At 45.4% G+C, this 21,342-nt stretch overlaps 1 protein-coding gene across 5 annotated transcripts in view; it reads left to right on the plus strand.

Annotated features, from left to right (window-relative positions):
• The window catches only part of BEND7 (BEN domain containing 7), a 76,814-nt gene extending 56,401 nt beyond the window's left edge, over nucleotides 1-20,413 (plus strand). For 3 of the 5 annotated variants that reach the window (XM_059910545.1, XM_059910563.1, XM_059910572.1), the window contains 3 exons: nucleotides 5,974-6,093; nucleotides 14,389-14,442; nucleotides 18,087-20,413. In XM_059910545.1, coding sequence (XP_059766528.1) covers nucleotides 5,974-6,093; nucleotides 14,389-14,442; nucleotides 18,087-18,148 — 236 coding nt within the window. In that variant the 3' untranslated portion in view covers nucleotides 18,149-20,413. Of the gene's footprint in view, nucleotides 1-5,973; nucleotides 6,094-14,388; nucleotides 17,603-18,086 lie in introns of those variants that run through there. The other 2 variants (XM_059910554.1, XM_059910537.1) reach the window with 2 other exon arrangements.
• The last annotated feature ends 929 nt before the right edge of the window (nucleotides 20,414-21,342 follow it).

A 21,342-nucleotide genomic window follows, 5' to 3' on the forward strand; every position in this document is an offset into this window, starting at 1 on the left:
GTTACCCTCTCCCTTCCATACCAAGGCCACCTGGGCCCCTTAATATGGGGGGACCATGATCTCACAGACCTGCCTGGGTCTCCCTCCCCCGTTGGCTGCCACGCTTCTGCTTTGTGTGGTTGAGAGTAGAGCAGCATTCACGGCTCTCGCATGGAAGCATTACCTTAGCTGTCAACTTGCCTCTATGGAGAATTCAGTCATTATATTCCTTTTACAGAACCTGTGTGCTCATATACAACGTTAAGTTAAAAATTAATTAATTTATGTGGAAAATAATCCCTATTAGCTGTGCCATCTTGGGCTGGTTATTTAACCTGCCCGAACTCTGAGCTTGTCATCTGTCAAATAGGATCACAATACCTGTGCCACCAGGTTCTTGCCAAGATTAAATGAGATAGATAGATGGTACTTAGCACATGGGAGGTTTCAAATCATAGCTTGGAAAGAGTCAAAGGGAAGAGGGAAATGTGGGAGGGGCACTGGCTTTTATCCTCACTGATGGGAGGAGGTGGGTACAGCCCGAAGGGAAAACTTGTCCGCTCGGTTCTCTTTCTCACCCTTGACCCGGGCCCGCACAGCCTCAGGTAGTTTGGCAGATCTAACGAGGACCCCACTTTCAGTTCTGCTTGATGTAAGTCTTGATTTCCGCTTCTCTGTCTGACCAGAAGTTAACACTGAGTCAACAAATCAGAAGCTGGGCTCTCACAGCTGGCCAGAGTTTTAACCCAGTTAGAGGATTTCACAGTGAAATTAAAGCTCTATAAGTCTTCTCCTGCTTCTTAAATTGTCTGTGTGATCCAATGGCTTTCTTTAAACATCCATACCATATCCTGCTTTTCTTAGTGCAGAGAGCCAGAAAAACCCTCATGAAGAGTCCTCTAGGAACTATCGTGTGAACAGACAGCCGTTTGGGGAACGCAGCCGATCCGCTCTGTTCCCAGCTCATCACATTCAGACACGCTACACACCGCCGCGTTCATTGATGATTATATTAGATGCCAGGTTCCCAGGGAAGGATCCACTCAGCCACCACTAGCTTATTCATTATTGATACACAGTTAAAGGGCATGGCTCGAATGAATGCAAGCATCTGAGAAAAGTCCTTATTCACGTACAGATCAAATTGAACATCTGTCATTTCCCTGGTGACTTCACATACTCTTTGGGCCTTGGGACCTCAAAGTATGTTAAGCAGAGTAGATGCTTCCACTCTTTTATTTAGTTTAATTGTTGGGCTTAATCCACTTGTTCAGATTATTTGGACTTGTTTAATATTATCCCTTGCTTCCCCTTAATATATTAAAACAGGAGAAGAGGGAAATTTCTTTTTAGGACCTACTGCATTCTAAGGATACATGCAAATTGTTCTACTCTGATTCTTAATGACCCACTATTAACATAGTAGGAAACCCAGCTCAGAAATGCCATACCTCTTTTCACATCATTACTCCTAATGGAACTATTACCAGGATAATAGCTTGACCTTTAGCTATAGATTCACATAGCAAAAAATATGTTCTGCTTACCCAATACCGCTATCCACATAGCATATGGAGTGTTTTCAGATCAATACAATGACCGTCCTTTGGCCCTGTTCTCAGGACTCCTCTGCGCATGTAACAGAAAGAATAGGATTTCGTCCTCTGTAGGTAGATTCTAGTTAAAAGTTTCTTTTGAGTGTAAGCCATGAACTAGAATGTCAATAATATGCCCGATGGAAATATTTGTTTGTAGAGGTATTTTTCGGAAAGCCCAATGCTTTGCAAGCAAAGGGAGACCCAGGAGGCAGAGATTTCCCTGGCTTCTTATGATTGAAACCAGATAACTTTTCACTGAAAGGAGAAAAAAATAACCAAAAATTGTCACCTTTTGAACGAGCAGCAGAATACTTGAGCTTAAAATGAAGAGGAAGATCCGCTTGGAAGCCACCTACACAGTGGGAGACCTTCCCTCTGTTTCTCCTAAACTTAGTCGTTGACACACGTGGTTGCCGGGAATCACTTTGATGTTGGCATAATCCAAATCTGTTTTGTTAATTTCGAATCTCTACTTCCTAATGTGGGCTAATTTGGATGCATGCATTTCCCAATCGAAGAAGAGAGGGGTTGCTATGGAAATTAATTACATAAATAACATTACAAGGAAGGAGGGAGATGTTTACTTGTTAAGACGGTGTATTCAATCATTTCTGTGGTATACATTTTCCTATAATCGAATAGGGTGCCAAATACAAATATTTCCTTTTGTTCGTTAAAACATGATTTCAAGAACTTTTCGGCAACCCTCTGATTAAGAAGTGTCATTGTGGGCATTTGAATGTAATAAAACCTTGTTTCTTTAAATATATGCTATTAAGACTTCCTACTAATTCAGATAGGCCTTTCTCCCCCATTAGCCTAAATATCTGAGCTATTGTATTTACTTCCATTAGAAACAAAAGTAGAAAATATGTTTGTTTATTCTTCAAATGTTTATGGAGTTCTTAGTCCAGGGCACTGCAGTAGGTGCTTTTAGGGAGACAAAATAAACGAAGACCCCCGAAGACCCTTGTCTATAATCTGGTACAGGGGATTCAGAAGCACCCCTACCCCAGGGATGCTGTCCCCTCTGCATCTCTCCCAGGTGGAGAGATGCATGCTTACTTGCATGCCCCATGTATCATAGATCGGGCAGCCTGGTTGATATTCTCCCTGGACCTTAATTCTCCCTCCTCCTCGTCTCTCCTCCTCTTCTCAGCTGGGGCTAGGATGGCGCCTTTCCATCAGCACAGCTCTGCATCTTCCTTCCTCTCACTCCCAGGTCCTGCTGCCATCTTGGATAACTTCACCATCCACATGAGAGATCCCTGTGACCCCCTAGCTAGATTGCCCAGACCTCGTCCACACTGGCTTTCATCTCCACTACACTTGAACCCCACACCGTTGACCACACGTCCTGCTCGCTGCCAACATTTGATGCTCCACCATTATACTCTCAGTTGCCCCTTTTCCCCGGCATCTCCTTGTCAGCCCCAATGATATATCCATTCCCTGGTCTCCACAGATTTGCCCAAGTCTAAGCCATTGTCTGGCTTCACGTGCTTCCCAGATACGGGTGGAAAGGAAGGGTGGGTGAAGAAAGCTGTAATTTCATTCCAGGGGGCATCTTCACCACCATCTTCAATGCTTTATATCCTGTCCTTCTGCCAAACCTGTCCGGCAAACTCCTAACCCTACACCAGCCCTCACATCGGGTGTCTCCACCCCAGACGAGGAGCTGCCAGGTGCCCTGGAGAAAACACCTGCCCTATGGCCGCTGCCGCCATAGGCACGCAGCCCCGCTCCTTCTCGACGTCCTGCGCCCTCGTCTGCTGCCTTCCCGTTCCTGTTCTCCTCTGGGCAACTCCAGACGTTCCCGCACTCTCCACGCCCTTCACCATTGAGTTCATTGAGGCGTCAGGAGCGATGATGACCCACCTGGACCCCTTCTAAGTCCACCCCTGTCTTCCCCTCCTCTGGGTTCAGAGGAAATTTTCCTCCTGGTCCCGGCCGAGGGTAACCCCCCATCCCTCTCCTGAATGCCGACCCCCCCCCCCCAGTTCCTCTGGTACATGGTTCCTTAGACTGTTCCCGCCTCCTCCCTGGATCCCCACTGGCCACAGTGCGGGCCGCCTCCCCCATCCCCAGCCTTCCCCCCCCCCTTCCTCCCCCCAAGCCCACCGCCAGGCCTGGTGTTTGGAGAGTGTCATCTGTGGCCACCCTCCCCACGCCCTTGATGACGGCCTCCAGGGACCCTCTCCTCACCTCTTTCCTGGCCCTTTGTCTGTCTGCACTCGGGACTGTGGGTCCCTCCTCTTGGTGATATTCACACCACTTCTGCCTGCACGAGACCACGCTTCCTGGCTCCTTCCTGGACTCCGTGCCTCAACCTCCTTTCAGCCCCGGGGGTTCTCTCTGCTCTGTGCTTGGCCAGTGCTCTGTTCACTCGCAAGCTTCTCCCTGGTCCCTGTTTTTCCTCTTGTCGGTTTAATGACCACATATACGTTTGTGCCCCCTCGAACCTGCATCTTCCTCCAGGACCCCTTCCCTGAACCAAAGGCTTCTGTGTTGAAATACCCGCCAGCTGTCCCCACGTGGGGACTCCGCAAAAAACCCCAAACTCAACGTGTTCCAAACCACACCTGATGCATCTCGCAGCTCCCCTCACACACCTTCCTCCTGTATTCACCGGGTCATGGGATTCTCCAGAAATGCCAGTTCCTGATCTGTTCCCGTCACCCCTTCGTCTTCGCTGGCACTGGCCCCGATTCCCGTGATTGTGTCGATCCCTGAAAGGCCTCCCCTGCTCCCACCCCCTCACATCTGCCCGCCCCTTGCTGCCCTGCATCTCTTCCTGCACAACTGGATTGCTGATGTTTGTACACTCGGCCCCTCGGATCCACAGGCTCTGCCCCTGTAGGTTCAACCAGCTGCCAATCAAAAATATTTGAAAAAGAATTCCAGGAAGTTCCCAAAAGCAACACTTAAATTTACCAAGTGCAGGCGCCTATTGACATAGCATTTACATGGTATTAGGTATAATAAGTCATCCAGAAATGATTCAAAGTACACAGGAGGATGTGGATAGGTTGTATGCATATAATACACCTTGTATATACGGAACTTGAGCATCCGCGGATTTTGGTACCATGGGGGTCCTGGAACCCATGCCCCACAGAGTCCAGGGGATGACTGTTTATGACTCTTTCCCCTTCTTTCATATTACTATTTCCTTAGGATAAATTTCTAGGAATAGGATTACCAGTCCCAAGGAAGAACAGTTTTATGTCTCTCATTATATAGAACCATCTTATTTCCCAAAAGGGTTTTGCCAATTTATGCCAACAGTCATATTTGAATGTGCCAGATCCACAGAATTTTATCAATATTAAGTATTAGCTTAATTGTTTTTCTACTTTAGTAGGTATAAAGTGTTTTGCAACTTGGGGGCTTCCATATTATTTGAATGTTTTTTTTGCTAAGTGTACTTTTTCCATTTATCGGTGGAGGCTTGAAGTTGCTCTTTCGTTTGGGATGAGGTCTTCCTATCATGGTAGATTTAGTGCAACTAGCTCTGCTCATTCAAATGAAGTGTTTATTTTTTATTCAATAGAAATTTTACAGTTTTATGTAGTTGAATCTGTCAACATTTTCCTCTGTCCTTTCTTTTTAAAAGAAACCTTTAAAATGTTAAAATTATCGATGTTTTAAATACCAAGGAGGCAGTGTGACGTGACCACATAGCAGGCCTTGACCTTGAGGGGAGCAGGTTGAAAAGTGCTCAGGAACGATGTGTGAGGCAGAAATGCCAACCCCGGCGCTGCGTGCACCATCACACGCTGTGCGGCTTTACTAAGATAACTGTCATGGCACGTGACTCCAGAGTTTCCTTTGTGCTTACTAGGGAGCTCTTTCCCAGGAGCTGCTAGTACAGGATGCAAGAGGCTGACCCAAAGCAGGATTGGAGCTTTCACTAACACCCACCTGCACTGCCTCTATGTTGAGTGCCGATCGACCTAGCAGGAATCACCACGAGAGTATCATCTTCTTGTGTAATTTTCCATTTGATTTTGGGTTAACAGAAAAGTGAAATATGTGGATACACTTGCAGAATTCTGTCATGGGGCCAATGGACCCCTAGGGAGCATTTTCTCCTCTGCCCGTAAGACACATACACATGGACGTGGAGCAATTAGAAAGAGTAGTTTCCGTAGAACTACTTAATATCTGTAACCGGTTTCATTTGGAAGCACAGGACATGGTATGTAGGATGGGCCCTGCCAAGCTCCATCTTCACCAAAGGAATGCCGTATGGATTTTGAGACTATCCACTGCAGAACTGACATCTTTTAGAAGCACACTCTTTTTTTTTTTCCTTCTTGGGGTTATGTTCTTTTTTCAGATCTGCATATTTTCTTTGTTAAAATATTTAACGATATTTCACATTTTCTTTCAGTCTTCACAGAAAAATACTGCACTGCTAATCACGTGGATAAACTTCCTGGCCCAAGAGACTGGGTTCAGATTCTACAGGATCAAATCAAACTGGCCAGAAGAAGGTTAAAAAGAGGCTCAGGTATGAATAAGCTGCAAGAAAATAATTGCAGAAGCGCTTTATCGAATTTTTAGATGATACAAAGTACAATTCTTCGCCCTCAGATACTTCATTGTCTTTTGTCTTTTAAAGGAGAAGCTTTATATAATGTGCTTTGGTTTTGTATCTTAAAATCTTAGTCAAATGATTTTGAAATTCACCTTAAGATTAAACAGTGAAAATTATGTCAGGCCATTTACTTTAAATAGTACAAATGAAAAAGATTGCTAATCTCACTGGTGGTCTTATGTATGAAATGAGGTCTCTCTTTTGTGATTTGTTTCTATTGCCTATTGATTTTTATTTGTTTGGATCTGCATGACTTCATAAAAAGTACTAGTTGCTTAAGGTAAAAAAAAAACCACACACACAAAAAAAGAAGATTCTGTAGAAATATATTTAATTGCATGGAAAGGTGTTCTTACTGTACTAAGTGAATAAAATAAATTATAAATTAAAACACACACACACACCCACACACACACAATAATCATCTTACCAGAAACACCATGTAAAATAGAAAGGGATTTTTAAGTCAGGTATTCACTTTTTTCTTTTTTTTCTTTCAATCTGGGCTTGGTGGTTCTGGGATCATTCTTCCAGGAAAGGTGAACACCAGTTGAATTATGACTATTTAAAGTTGGTCCTTTGAAATCTCATTCTCCCCAAAGTGACAGTGGGACAATTTACCAATGAAGAATCCTTTTGAGGTCAGTTTTCTGCCATTATGTAAGAATAATCATCCCTAGGAGGCCACAAGCCTCTAGATATTATTTTTTAAAAAGAAAACAAAAAACAACCGATCAAACCTCAGGCCCCCTGGCCTGCTAAGAGCCTTCTGTGCTTCTGTAGCTGTGGTGTGAGAGTTTCGGAGACAGGTTTTAGATGCTTGAATGTCACGCTTTGGGGGTCCATAGAACAGCAGTACAAACTCGTGAGACTGTAACACAGCCTCTTACTTGAACTTTCACTGTGAGTAGAAGTAACCGTGACCAAGCCTGCCGAGGAGCGCAGCCACCAGCCCCAGGGAGGAGAGCTCCGGGCTCAGGCTGGGAGTGCCCTTGACTCGACAAGACACAGGGCACTGAGGGACCGCGTGGTTTTTCAGCGTGAAAAACCTGACACTTCTATAAAAGTAGCTAGCAAGACGCTAAACTATCCAGCTATAACTGGATGAGCTTTTTTTTTTATTAAAAATCTTCCCTCCCTCCTTTTTTAACCTTTTGACTTCTTTTACACTTAACTGATGCTCTTTTTATAAGGAGCAACGGACTGCTAATATTTTTAATGGGTAACCAAATGGATTATTGCATTAGGTAACAAGTCACGTCAGAGTCCGTAGATCTGGTTTCCAAGGCTCATGTCCGCTCTTCACCAGCTCTGGACCTTGGACAAGTCACTCAATACTTCTCATCTCGGGTCCCCATCACGAAGTGGACAGAGAGGTACAGCCTGCCTCAGAGCTGTCCTGAGGCTCCAGGCGCGGGTTGTACATGAACGTCTGTATCGGTGAAGCTAGTGCACCCCTCGGAAGATGTCTTTGTGCGCAGCCATGCTTGCCGGCATGGAGGTCACTGAGACAGCCCCACGTCGTGTGCTCGGTCAGGGGACCGGCCAGCCTGCTGTGCTGGGGCAGCTGCTTTGCTCCCGTTGTCCCGGCATGATTGTCAGTGACGCCCCTTTCACTCTCAAAGGCTTTCAGGCTTGGGCAGTAAATCAGGCCCTCATCCTCCTCCTCCGTCTCCCAGTTTTCACTGGTGTCTTCTCCTGCATCCCCAAATCATCGCAAATAAACACAGCGTGGTGCAGTGGAGAGAAGAGGTCTGCTTTCCTGGCTCTGATCTGCCATTTACAATTTCCTGGGAACCTGGACCAATTTCTCAACCTCTCTGAGCCTCGGGTTCTCCATTTATATAACGAGGCTGATACCTAGCTCGGGGTGTTTTCAGAGTTAAAATTAGATAATGCAAGTATTGCCACCGATAGAGAGCGGACACGTAATAATGCTCAAAAAATGCCCACGACCTTATCCTCCTTCCCTTTGCTAACCAAAACCAAAACACAGCAGTTCCTTTCTCCTCCCGACATCGTTGGTCAGATTTCTTCCAAAAGGGCCTGCGTTCCCTGAGTCCGCCTCCCCACCCAGTTCAGTTTAGCATCCAGGGCATTTTGCCCCTGACCTCACTCCTCTATGTACGTGAACCTTTGCCGCGTTTGCGTCCGGATCATCAGATTTCACTTGTTTATATTGACACTCAGACTTGACCTCCGTATTGATTTTTACCCTTTCGAATCGCATCCTTCTTGAAACTCTCTTCCTCCAGGCTCTGTGATTTCATTCTCTTTGTTTCTCCTCCAAGTTCCCTGTCAGTGCCTTGGGTCTCCTTCCCCACCTCTTTCTCCTCTGCCCGCCTCCTAAACCCGGGTCCTGGTTTCCCTCTTTGGTGCTTCTTCTCGTTCTCGTTGTGCGTCCTCCCACGTGACTTGCACTGTCCCATCATCGGGGGCTCTCCAGTGTGCAGCTCCAGGCTCGGCCACATCCTGGGACCCGAGGCTCCACTCCCTGAGCCTCTGCTAATGAGGTCCGGTCATGCGCCCCCCGCCCCAGATTAAATACTTCTGGCTTCCTGTCCGCCCAGATAAAAGCCCTCCTACATCCCCCCAGCACGGCGCGCACGGTCCTTCACGGCCTAGCGCCGCCTCACCTCCTGCCATCGCCCGGTGCGCCCCTGGGCCACAGCGGACCCTGCCCCGCCCCGCCCCGCCTGAAGTCGGCCGGCCTCCCACACCCAGGCTTCCCCTCCGCCTGGAAGCGCGAAGCATCTCAGAGGCTACTTTCTCCAGGAGGCCTCACAGGCGGCCTCGGCACTTTGATCTTCTGCCACCTGAATAGTGACAGGGACACACCTGTTTCCTCCACGAGATCCTCAGGAGCAGAGGCTGCATGTTTCTGTCCTAAGTGTTGAGAACACTGTGTGACACAGCGTGGACACGCCCGGATATTTGTTGAATGGACCAGTGAATGGGAATGAAGGGACAGCTCTCCACAGCAAAAAGGTCTTAGCTCATCGCGGTCCCGGGAGATCCCGGAGAATATTCCATCAGTTCCTGACTGGAGGTTCAGAGGCTTCCTCATCCCCCACCCCCAGAACCCGCGGGAAGGCCACGTGCTGGGTACGCCTGCGGCCACTCGCCTGGCCATCCCTGGGTGCCCCGTCCTTCGTCCTCAGGCCCTTTCTCTCACTTCTCTGTCCCCGTCTCCTGAGGCCTCTTACTTCACTCCTGATCGCCCCTTCTCCCAGCTCCCCCAAAGGTTCAGAGACTCGGGTCAAGGCGCCCAGACCTCACTCTGGGTGGCTTAACTGGGAAACACCTGGGAAGATCACCGTCCTGCCGGCGGCTCTCTTATCTCTTCTTAGGCTAAAGGTCCCCTGCCTCTGCCTGGAGACACCTCACAAAGGCCCCTTTGTGACTCTGCCCCCTTAGATTTCAGGCTCCAGGGAAAGCACTTTTTGCGGTTGACTGACAGGTGTTACAAAAGACAGCACCCCGCTGAGTAACCCCTCCTTAAGTAAGCACTGGTGTCCTGCTGGGTGCGTGTCTTCTCAGCTTTATTTTCAAGTATAAGCTGAGCCGTGTCCTTGCTAGTTAAGTATTAAGTTGGTCTTATGTTGCCTAAGTTCTGCGTTAGCAATCCTGATGGTTTTGAATACGTGAGAACTTGTACCTACCTGTTGCTTTTCAGAGCAAGTTGTCAAACCCAAAAAACAAAGACACTAAATACAGTATCAGAGAGATCTAAGATTTGTCATAGTGACGAGACTGAAATGTAATACTCAGTCTGAAGGAAAGGCAAAGGGCCAGAGTGGCCAGGATCCATCCACCAGCTGCCCTGTGGTCCCCGCGCCTTGGCCCCAGCTGCGTCACCAGCTTCTAGCAAATCTGCACTTGCTTCCTCTACCTAGGACCTCTTCCTGCATCACAGAGGGTGGTGGCAGGACGTGGGAAATGCTTGGAGCTCCTTGGGAGCTTGAGGGAAAAGGACGGTATAAATTCAGGATCCGGATGTTACTGACTGAGGGGCTTCAGAGACAACCCAGAGGAAGCAGGAAGAGGGCTTGGTGTCCCAGAACCTGTGCCTCTAGCTGGGGAGAGTGATTAACAGTCCCTAAAGGAGCTGAAAAGTTTCCGTTTGAAGAGTCACCTCCGAAGGTGGAGGACATATACGTGGGGAGCGGAGCGCTGGGCGTATACTGAGTACATTGGAGAAGGCTGCACTCAGAGACACGGGAGCAGCTCTGCTGCCAGAGGCCACGTGACCAGAAGAGCAAGTTCTGCTGCAATGTTGTTCCCCTCCTGTATGTATTTTATACATAAACACACCTTTTTTTTCTGTTGTCAGATGCTGAGACCAGTTATTATTACAAGTTCTGGTCTCCACTCCCTTCCCCACAGCGTACACATGCACACAGTGGGGACCTTCCTCCACGTTCCTGCCTCTCTTTCCCCCAGATAGACTGGCCAGTGAACACGCTTCTTAACCATCTCAGGGTTTGGATTAGTAATTCGTGTGCCTGTTGGTACAGAATGGGGTGCAGTCTCCCCCCCGCCCCCTGTGGAGCATCTCACCCGCTCAGATGATCGTCTACCCTGTTCCGGAGTCGTCGTCTCATTTGAGTGAGGATGCTTCCACTCTGACACTGGGTTTAGAGTCTCTGCCTAGAGAGTTGTGGTTGGCACCTTGGCAGGTTTCCCCAGCCTGTCCAGCAGGTTCCATTAGCGTCTGAGAAGGGCAAGGTGGCTGAAGGACAAAACTAACCCTGACGCACAGACCACACAAGAGCAAGATGACAGCACATCCACAGTGACCTGCCAAATAGGCTTTGTCTCCCAGTTTTGTCAAATCCTGTCCCACCTCATTCTCCCCAAGCGGCACAGAAGTGAGATCCCAGCAAACTGGAACTGGAGCCCCGTGCGTGCGTTGCTGTCGTCATGCCGATGAGAACTGAGGGGCCAGGGTCGGTGCTATTGCTTGCTCTTTTTTTGTCTCCTTTTCGGTCTAAATGACAATACAGCATCTCGTGGATATTCTACAGCTTCAGTCTTATTTATCATATCTGGCTCACTTCCTGGAATAAGGTACAGACTCTACCTGGGCAAGTAATCAATTCACTGCTAAAGGCAGCCCGCGAAGCCTCCAGAAAAAGGAAGTGCCCCTCACAGATGTGAAAGGTTGTTCTGCGAATCCAAATAGAAATTCATTTGGGGCTCTCATCACATGTAATAAATTTTTTTCGATAACTGGAATGATTCCTTTTCTGGTGTGGATTTTTATTATTTTCATTAGATCATTTCCTCAGCGCAAAAATTGCAATTTTTTTTATTTGTGTTGGATCTAAGAGTAAAGCTGTCGCTGCTATTAAATTTTTATTGGACTTGCTTAATCTTTCCCAAATTTCACAACTTGCCTGTCACCAGAGAAGAAAGATTGTGAGCTTGTTGTTACAGACAGATGTTATAATCAAATTTAAGTTAACAGTCGTGTTCTTCATCCGCAACACTTGGCCCTGTTTGTGCAGCGGGCAGCTACTCATTTATACATAATCCTTTACAGATTTGGGGTTGTGTATGTTTGGTTCTTAGTAAAGCACATAATTGCACAGGCCTGTTTTTTTAAAGCGAGGAGAGCTGAATTACAAAGGGAAGATCAACTTACACCCAGAACTGATTTTTGTCATCACTAAATGAAAGGCCGCTTTTCATGGAAGGTAGAGAAAGTTACTAAAGTGTCAAATGAACTAAAACTTGAAGTTTTACAATTGTAGGTTATAGTGATGCATGTGATTTATATTTGGACTATTCATAGCGAAGAGGTCAAGCCCAGGCATTAACCTGAGTCAAACCCTTGGTACGTCTTAACGTGTTTGTCTCCGTTGCCTCATTTCTTAAAATGGGCATAAGATAGACCTGCCTTGTAGGGGTTGCCAAGGGTTAGCTGACACAATGCATATAATAACTGCTCAGTAGGTGGTATTCAGTAAATGGTGATGCCTATCATAGCTATTATTATTATTATTACTGAAGAATCTTTTAAATCTTCTGGTTCCTTTAGCCAAGATGCCTAGTCCAACTTTTTTTTCTCCAATTAATCACATCCTGGGATTGATGATAAATCCAGTATTGCATGTCTTGTGCATAACTGTTCTAAAGAATCTTATTTTATTTACTATATGTATCAGAATAGTGTACGTTGCCACGTGATGTAAAAAAGAAAAATCGACGGAAATAATGCAGCCAGCTACCTAAGTGTTATACCAACTAAAACAATAAATAAACCTTGAACAGTGGGAAAAAAAAAAAAATCCCAGACAATGAAAGAACTACCGTGTACTTCATCTTCCTATTCAAGTTCACTTAAGCCAATCAGAAGAGAATAATACCTTCTAAATATAAAAATAACATGTTTGTTATTTTTTAAATATATAAGAAAAAATTTAAAACTCAAAGAACAAAATTTTAAATACCCATAAGCTTTTCATCCAGAGAGAAACACTGTTAACATTTTAGTATGTCCTGTGTTTTGTCCATAAACCTATTTATAGAATTCTAATCTTACCATTTATCCCATCGCTTGACTGGAATGTTTTGTGCAGTATTAAACATTCATCTACAACATAATTTTTAGTGGTTGCTGCTCTTTTTTTTTTGAATTTTATTTTTTTTTATACAGCAGGTTCTTATTAGTTATCTATTTTATACATACTAGTGTGTATATGTCAATCCCAATCTCCCAATTCGTACTGTTTGTTCTCTACATCTGTGTCTCTATTTCTGCCTTGCAAACCGGTTCATCTGTACCATTTTTCTAGATTCCACCTATATGCGTTAATATGCGATATTTGTTTTTCTCTTTCTGACTTACTTCACTCTGTATGACAGTCTCTAGGTCCATCCACATCTCTACAAATGGCCCAATTTCGTTCCTTTTTATGGCTGAGTAATATTCCATTGTATATATGTGCCACATCTTCTTTATCCATTCGTCTGTCGATGGGCATTTAGGTTGCTTCCATGTCCTGGCTATTGTAAATAGTGCTGCAGTGAACGTTGGGGTGCGTGTGTCTTTTTGAGTTATGGTTTTCTCTGGGTATATGCCCAGGAGTGGGATTGCTGGGTCATGGCTACTGCTCCTCTCCAGCCAAAACTCGTCTTGACGACTCTGTCTCGGTGTTTTTGTGGTGGATTTAGCAGGTGAGGGGCGAAGGGTCTTTCACCGCGGCCAGCGTGTGGCAGTCTGAGGGCAGGATGGTGGAGGGGTGAACCAGGGGAAATCTCTGAACGTCTCCATCCATCTCTGAACCCTGATTGTGTTTAAAGCCATGGCAGTCAAAACAAGAACATACCATTAGTTTGCTTCCCAGCAACTCAGCATTACAACGTGTTACACGGGGCAGCCCTCACCTGACTGGCCTCACGGGCACACGTCCAGGAAACTTACAAGGGGGCGGCAGCCCTGGGACAGAGGGAGCAGGGCCAGAATTATCCCAGCAGCCGTGGAATGTTCTGGCCTTTCCACAGCACGTTGGGGAAACTGACAAGCCCAACACTTATCAGGAAATGTACGGGCACCTTCTTTTTTGTACTTGCTGGAAGGTTTTCTGTGACGGAAGGATCTACCTTTGGGAAACTCTTCAGGAGATTGAAATATATCAGAGATGAGCAAAGTTTTGCATTTTAAAGCACAGAAGGGACAAATCATTTGAAGAAACGCTTACTCCTTCTGATTTTATTCATGACTAAATTAATGCCGATTTTAGATTGAATTTCCAGTCATCTCCAAAGAAAGTTTCGTTCCCAAGCTGTCCTAAGCCTGCCCCACTAGAATGGTTCTGAGGATGACGAGTAAAATTCTACCATAGGAATTCACTGACCTCCATGCCTTCGACGATCATATTTAAACAATTCACGCCAGATTCTGGGTGGATACTTAAGCCTATATAAATAAGCGAAAATGAACTGAAATCATCAATGACTGATAGAATAATGTTCCTAAGATATAAAAAATTTTAATAGAGGAAGATGGATTTTATATCATCATTTTAAAAATATTTAAATCATGGTACTAAAATCTCTAATGTGAACTGGCTGAAGCTGAGAAGGGAAAAGAAAGGTGAAAACTATCATGTGCGCTGGAGTTTTTAAATTGTATTACCTTATTCGGCAGAATGAATGAGCTCCCTGAAACTAATGAGATTTGTGTTTCATGTTTGTAACCAGCAGAGGCAGCTGACGGTGATGAACGGCTGGACTGCGTTTCTCTACCCCCAACAGGTAAAACACATTTCCATTTTCATCACCTGCTGGAAAATACAGCACGTGAGAATATTTGCATTGAAAATGTTTTTAACATCAGAGATGCAGATGCTTGAGCAAACTGCTTCTGTAAGAGGCCCAACCCCTAGTAATCAGAGGAGCTCAATGCCCTGCATTCAGAGAGATTTTGCACATTGAGTACGAAAAGCTGCAGTTTTCTCACATTCTGTTTCATCTGCCTGATAACCTCAGAACAGCAAGTCCTAAGAACTTAGTGTCACAACGTTTTGCCTCCCCAAGCCCTGGGACATTAAAAAAAATATTTTAACACGAAATGACATTTCTGTTTAGATCAGGGATCATCCGTTTTATGATGAAATTCACAGGCGTTCTGGCCTCACCTCCCTCGCAAAAAGCTTTGAGAGGCCGTGTCATTGCTCTTCCTATAATGGGCACCCGATGAATACTGTGTCTTAAGTGAGGGATTGAATGTGCCGTTCCATCTAGCCTGGGTGGCACATTCCTAACGCTGTAACCCGATCAGCCGAATACACCATCTCACTGCCGCATCTGCTGCAGGGTTAAGCCATAGACTTAATTCTGACTTCTTCTTATTTGACTCTCAAGTAATCCTTCCGACCCTGCGCTCCTCCCTCTGCATCGGTTCTCGCCCGAGAGCCTGAGGGACAGGTGTCTGATCAGTGAGCCATGTGACAAAGAGCTTATCCCCTCAGTTGGTCTCAAGACTCTTTATTCACTTCCCTCAAAATACCTGAAGGTTCTCTAACAACCAAACCCAGACACACACACACACCCCCAAAAAAACCCCCTGTCAATGAAAAAGCTCAACTCCGTGTTTTCTCTCCATTTGGAGTGGTAAGTCTTAAGTTAGATCCAGCAAGTATGAGAGGAGTCGTTAGTCTGTGTAGGAACTCTGCGAGGCCCCCTGTTCACAGACAGCGCTTGCCCTGAGTTCACGGTGTAGCAGAGATGTACGTTAGTGAACTTCAGAGCAGCCAGAAAACTCGGACACGCAAATGATACGGTGCTTTCTCTGTCACCGAGTAGCTAAGCAACAGATCGACGGACAAATAAACGAAATTACTGCAGAGGGCAAGAGCAAGCTGCTTCTATCGCGTTCTCACTGTATACAGTCATTATAGAAATTACAGAAAGGGGGGTTCTTGCTTGGCTATGTTTCCACACTTATGAATCGAGAGAACTGAAATGCATGATCTCTATTGTTCCTTCCCAACCTGTGCTCCTCTGAGTATCAAGACAACTCCGATTAGCCTCGTTCTGACCACCCACTGCAGGTAGAGACATGAAGCACTGCTACTAATGATGAAACTGTGCCCTTTCGGGAGGCCCCCTGGAGGAACACCTTGCTGTTCTAGTTGTACTTTCCAGGGTTCCTCCCCCATCAGCCCCCCATGACCCCAGGACATTTGCACTGCCCATCCTGGCCACCCTCTGACACAGGGGGCTTTTAAGAAGTATTATTACTGGAAAACCATTCCCCTTGAAATAATACCTTTGAGTTTTCCTGTCTGAAGATGGAGGCAGAGAGATGTTTCAGATGAGAAAACTGAACACAGGATGGTAGAACCACCTCATGGAACCGAAAAGAATTTCAAGGAATCTGAGAAAGAAGGAATGTTAGAGATCATCTAGTCCCGCCCCTTCTTTTTATCCAGTCCTTTTATTTTACAGGTAAAAAAGCCTGAGGCCCAGAAACACTATATGACTTTCTCAAGGTCTCACAGCTGGTTGGTGGCCTGGCCGGAGCCCAGGCCTCTCAACTCCCAGCCAATCCACCGCGTAGCTTTCTCACACCTTCTCTGCATGTTTCCTAAAGATCCTAAGAGGTGATGGATGTACTAATCCCTTTAGGATTCCATCTCAGTGTCGGCCCGTCTTCACAGTTAGCGCTCAGTGTCGCCCCGTCTTCACAGTTAGCGCTCAGTGTCGCCCCGTCTTCACAGTTAGCGTGTCTGTCGTAAGTCAGCCTGAAGTCCGCTGCAGCTTCAGCTCTCGGGTTCTTCCCAAAAAGACCCTACCCAAGGCTGTGAGGCCCTAAGGAGGACAGTAGTAGAGGCCCTAAGGAGGACAGTAGTAGAGGCCCTAAGGAGGACAGTAGTAGAGGCCCTAAGGAGGACAGTAGTAGGACGCCTCCCGCAGGTTTCTTCACTAGACTCCTGATAGATATCTGATACAAATCACTAAACAGCATGATAAATAATACCACTTATCACCTCGAAAAGGGGGAAGAGAAGTCACGGATTGGTGCCCAAATTTTGCAGTAATGGAATTAAACAATCTTGATTAGACTGGCATGTCTCTGGAGTGCCTCTCACGTAAAATCCCAGCCTGGGGCTTCTCTGCACACAGCACCACGACCTAGTCCTCCCTCCTTACGTGTCTCCTTGATGAGACTGTCCGAGGGATGAATTCCACCTTTCTTGTCCATGCATCTTCCTCCCTGCATTGGAGACTCACTGGCCAGACCTTCCTCATCTGGTCTGTCTGAGCTGGCAACAGTTGGTCCTTTTTAAAGATTTAACAGTGCCTTTATTACCTTGTTAAGGTCTTTTTTCTCCTTCGAAATTCATGTGTGTTGGGAAGAGGTGGGACGGGGGGATAAATCCCCAAGTGTTTCTATGAACCAGAACCGACCAGGCCACGGTTACAGTCAGGCGCCAGATGACATTTATCTCAGTCCGTTAACACTTAAGCAAACTTCTGTTTGTCTAGTTTTAACAAAAATGGATACAGATTTTTCTAGTGGAAAAACATATTTTCTTAATTTCTTTCCCCTCAACCCTGTCAGTAAGTGTTTTTGAGCGATGCCAGGAATCAGCACTGAGATAGGTGCTGGTGAACAAATCCCACCCTCAGACCAGAGGCAGAGGCTACTACGGCCCAGGGGTGGAGACAGAGCTCTGATAAAGGAGAAAAACCACCATAAGGGAACAATTTTGGGGGAAAAAGAGAACAGAGAATAAAATCGAAACAGTACTAACATTTAAAGGCGGCTTCTGGATTTGAAATAGAATAGTACGGAGCGCACCTAGGCTTAGCATTGTTTGGTCATAAATTGGCATTCTTTTACACACTTTTTAGAAATTAATACAGAAAAGTGTAAGGAAGAAAATGTAAATTACTTTTACCACCCAGAGATAACCATTATTGTTGGGTGTTTTTTCCCAGACTTTTCTCTATATTTTTAAAATTTATATAATGGAGGTCAAATCCATCCAATTTTGTTTCCTAAAGTTTTGTTCTGTTTAGTTTTACCACCTAACAAGCGTTTCCCATTTTATTACAAACCTCCATACACATTATTTTAATAGCTGCACTATATTCCGTCTTACAGGTCATATCATATTTTATTTAGCCATTTTCTACTCCTGGATGATAGATAATGAACATACTCTAATAGTAACCCACGTTCATGGGTTTTCCTGTAAAAATCATAATTACAGATTTCTAATGGCTAAAATTACTCATCTGGCACACCTAAAGCCTTGGCTAAAAAATACTGATTTAGAGGTGAAACAGACACCTCACCAATGAGGTCCTGCGTCTGGCCGTGTCATAGAAAAGCATACAACTCTTCCTTAGAGAAGTGGCCCCCCTTCACGTTCTTGTCTCTGTTGTAGGTCATATATTTGACACCAGGAGAGAAAACACGGAAGACACAGAGACAGCTTTCACTGCCTAGACTTTCCTTTAGTGACACTGCTTAGTGCACGCATCTCCTCCATTGGAATTTCCTCAAAGATCCACTAGCATTTCAGATTACTGCAAAGTGTGGGCGTTCTGTGAAGCTGACCCGTCATGTTTGAATAGTTTTCATATTTTCTTTGTAATGTGTGATAATCAAGCCTCCAATTTGGTCTAAGATTTTTAAAAATCATCTTTAGAGTTGAATTCTCAGCCTTTAAATGTCCAGCATATCACTGGGTTGGTTCAGTGTCCATGAAAAAGCAGCAGTTTTATTTTCCCTGTTTTTTTTTTTTTTTTTTTCTTTTTCAGTGTGAATATGGTATAGAGTTTTGAAGCGTATTTATTTTAATGTAAATTGCTTAGTTGCAGTATACAGGAGAATGGCTCTTTCCGGACCAAGGAAGCAGTGTTGAAGGCCAAACTTAATTAGAATCTTCACCAGCTTAGAAGATGGAAAAGTTGTTTTGGGAGACAGGACAGCTCTGATCTATTAGATGAAATCATTTGTGGCATCATATCTCCCCAGAATAATCATTTGTCACTGATAAGTGCAAACGATACGTAAATTCTTAGGAAAGAAAAATCTTTCATGTAGGTTGTGTCGACACAGAGACAAAATAACTAATTAAAAGGTGAGAAACAAAGTAACCAGCTATCCACATGACACCTGACAACTGTTTTAACAGATGGTTTTAACTGAGTGATCCAGGGGGTTGTGGCATCACGTGGCAACTGGCCACAGATGTGCTTAATCTTATATACTTCACGTGGTTCTGGTACACTTGCCCCCCCCACTTTATATAAAACCAACAAGTGAAAATGTGGATTCATTTTAAAGAAATATTTTTGGCATGTGGGTATTTGTTTCACAGAGATATTTGCCTCCAGATTCCTTTCTCTAGTAAGGTGGTGAGCTTAAAATACCTGTTTATTTGGAGGCATTGCATTTACACTTCATTTATTGTATAAAGCAAATTACCGTGAATCTTTGGCACTTGACCCAAAGGCCAAAAGTTGGCTTGAAAGAAATTTGGGCAGTAGAAACACCGAACCCCCGGGGCGTGGGGAGGGGAAATGCTGTGCTACCATTTAACACATGTCCCTAGCACTTATTTTATCGAATCGGAGAGTGTAAGAGCTCAGAGTTACCATTAGTCCCCCTCCCGCGGTCTGCGGTGAGGCGGCTAAGGAGAAATGAGGATCACGGCTGCCCAGTGCCGGGAAACAAGCCATCAATGCGCTGGCCAAGCCGGGAACCTCAGTTCCTTACTACCCCATCCCAGGTACCTGTGCCATCACGTCACTCGGGGCGGCTAACCCTGGGCTAGGAGGGGGGCTCTAGGGGGAGTCAGTACCCACTAAAGACCAGCTAATCAACCCAAGACCATAGGAGGCATTCCTGTGATGTGACAAAGCTGGTCTAGGCGTGGCTTATGGAATCAATCCACCTGCTAGACAGCTACATCTCATACACGTGTGTCTTTTATCCTCTTTTCGGAGCCCCAAGGAAGGTTCAGATCAATGGTTTCCATCACAGGCTTAGCTAGCCTTTTCGATTTCAGGCCAGTTAGTAACCCTTCCCTGACACCAGCCTCTCTGTTCATCAAGGAGTCTAATGAAGTACCGTGAACCCAGGCTTTTGTTTTTCTGCAAGATATGTTTTAAAATTTGTCTTCTGCCTCTCAGAAGGAAGTCTTTCTCAAGGGAATTGAAAAGATTAATTAGTGACCTTTCAACTCTGTTACAGTAAGATGAATACATGGCAAATAAAAGTAGAAACATTTACCTTACAGCTGTGGAATCTGTTAAATATATACCATGAACCTTCAAAGCACTTCCTGCCAAGACTGGGCGAGAGCTTGAATTTTTCACTACCTGAGGGGTGGCTGGGGATTGTTGGGCTCTCGAATATGTGCAATGGATTCACAGATTGGAAATACACGGCATAAAACTGCAACCGTAAAATCATATTTTATAAATTAAAACTGTGTTTACTTAACTGCGACTACTGTTCAGACTTTATTCAGAAATCCTTTTTATAGGCTTTCTTAGCAAAAAAAAAAAAAAGAATTATTCCATATCTATGGATAAGGTCTCAATCTTCTGTATATATGTTTTATTAATATGTAAATATTTAGATTTTTTTAAGATTACTATGTTCTTTAAAAAAAATTCAACACAAGGCTGGTTGTGAAAATGGTGTATAACACGTGCTGTGATATCAATTCCCAAGACGCCCTTTATGTCTGTTCTGGAAGAATACAATAAATTACTTTAATTGAATGCGCCTGTCTCCTGCCTGTGTGCCAGCCCTCCTGCGTTTATGAAGGGGAGCCAATGCTAGCCATTAATTAAAAGGTATTTATTAGTACTCTGGTGATCATATGCAGAAAGTTTTCTCTCCGTATGAAGTTAATTTTTAAAAATAAACGAACGAACCAGATTGCCACCAGAAAGAGTGTCTCAGAATGCATTAAGTCACAGGCTCCGCCTGGCAGTTAGATCAGCGGCAGGTCCCACAGCAACACTTGAGCAGTAAGTAGTGATCTGCTTGAAGCCTAATTTTAACTGAATTAGGTAGCTTCATAAGCCTCACTGAAACGGTTAAGCCCTGCTTCTATGGAAACAACACATCAGAAGGACAAATCCATCTTCTCTAACGCAAAGTGGCTGTTCAAACCTAATTGCTTTATTCTCCTCTCTGAACACAGGGGGGCGCTACTCCTCATGGGGACTTGCCCCCTCCTGCCTCCAAAGGCACCCAGGGCTGGCCCGCCAGCACTGTCGGGGCTTTGGTTCGGGGTCTGGTTCTTGGGCCCTCATGTGGAGGCATTGGCGCTGAGCTAGTCCACAGCTGGGAGGAGGGCAGTAGTCGCGGGTAAGAAAGCAGCCGGATTGCAGGAGGGAAGGTGACAGGGTGAACTGCTTGCAAAGAGAAAATCTAAACTACTGCCAGCTAGAGTCTTCCACGCACGCGCAGCCCTTGGAAGCTGGGGGCCTGGCACCAGCCTGCCCCTCCTGCTGTAATCCCCGCAGGGCTTGGTGCGGCCCTTTGTGCGGGGAGATTATTTGTATTATTGTATTATTGCCACGGCACATGATTTGGCCCCAGGCCCCCGGGATGCCCTTGCTCCCACTCGCTGGCAAGGATCTGTGCCTCGTATGTCGCCTGGCTAACACCCTGAAGGG

This window comes from Balaenoptera ricei, chromosome 2 (assembly GCF_028023285.1).
Source record: "Balaenoptera ricei isolate mBalRic1 chromosome 2, mBalRic1.hap2, whole genome shotgun sequence".
Lineage (NCBI taxonomy): Eukaryota > Metazoa > Chordata > Mammalia > Artiodactyla > Balaenopteridae > Balaenoptera > Balaenoptera ricei.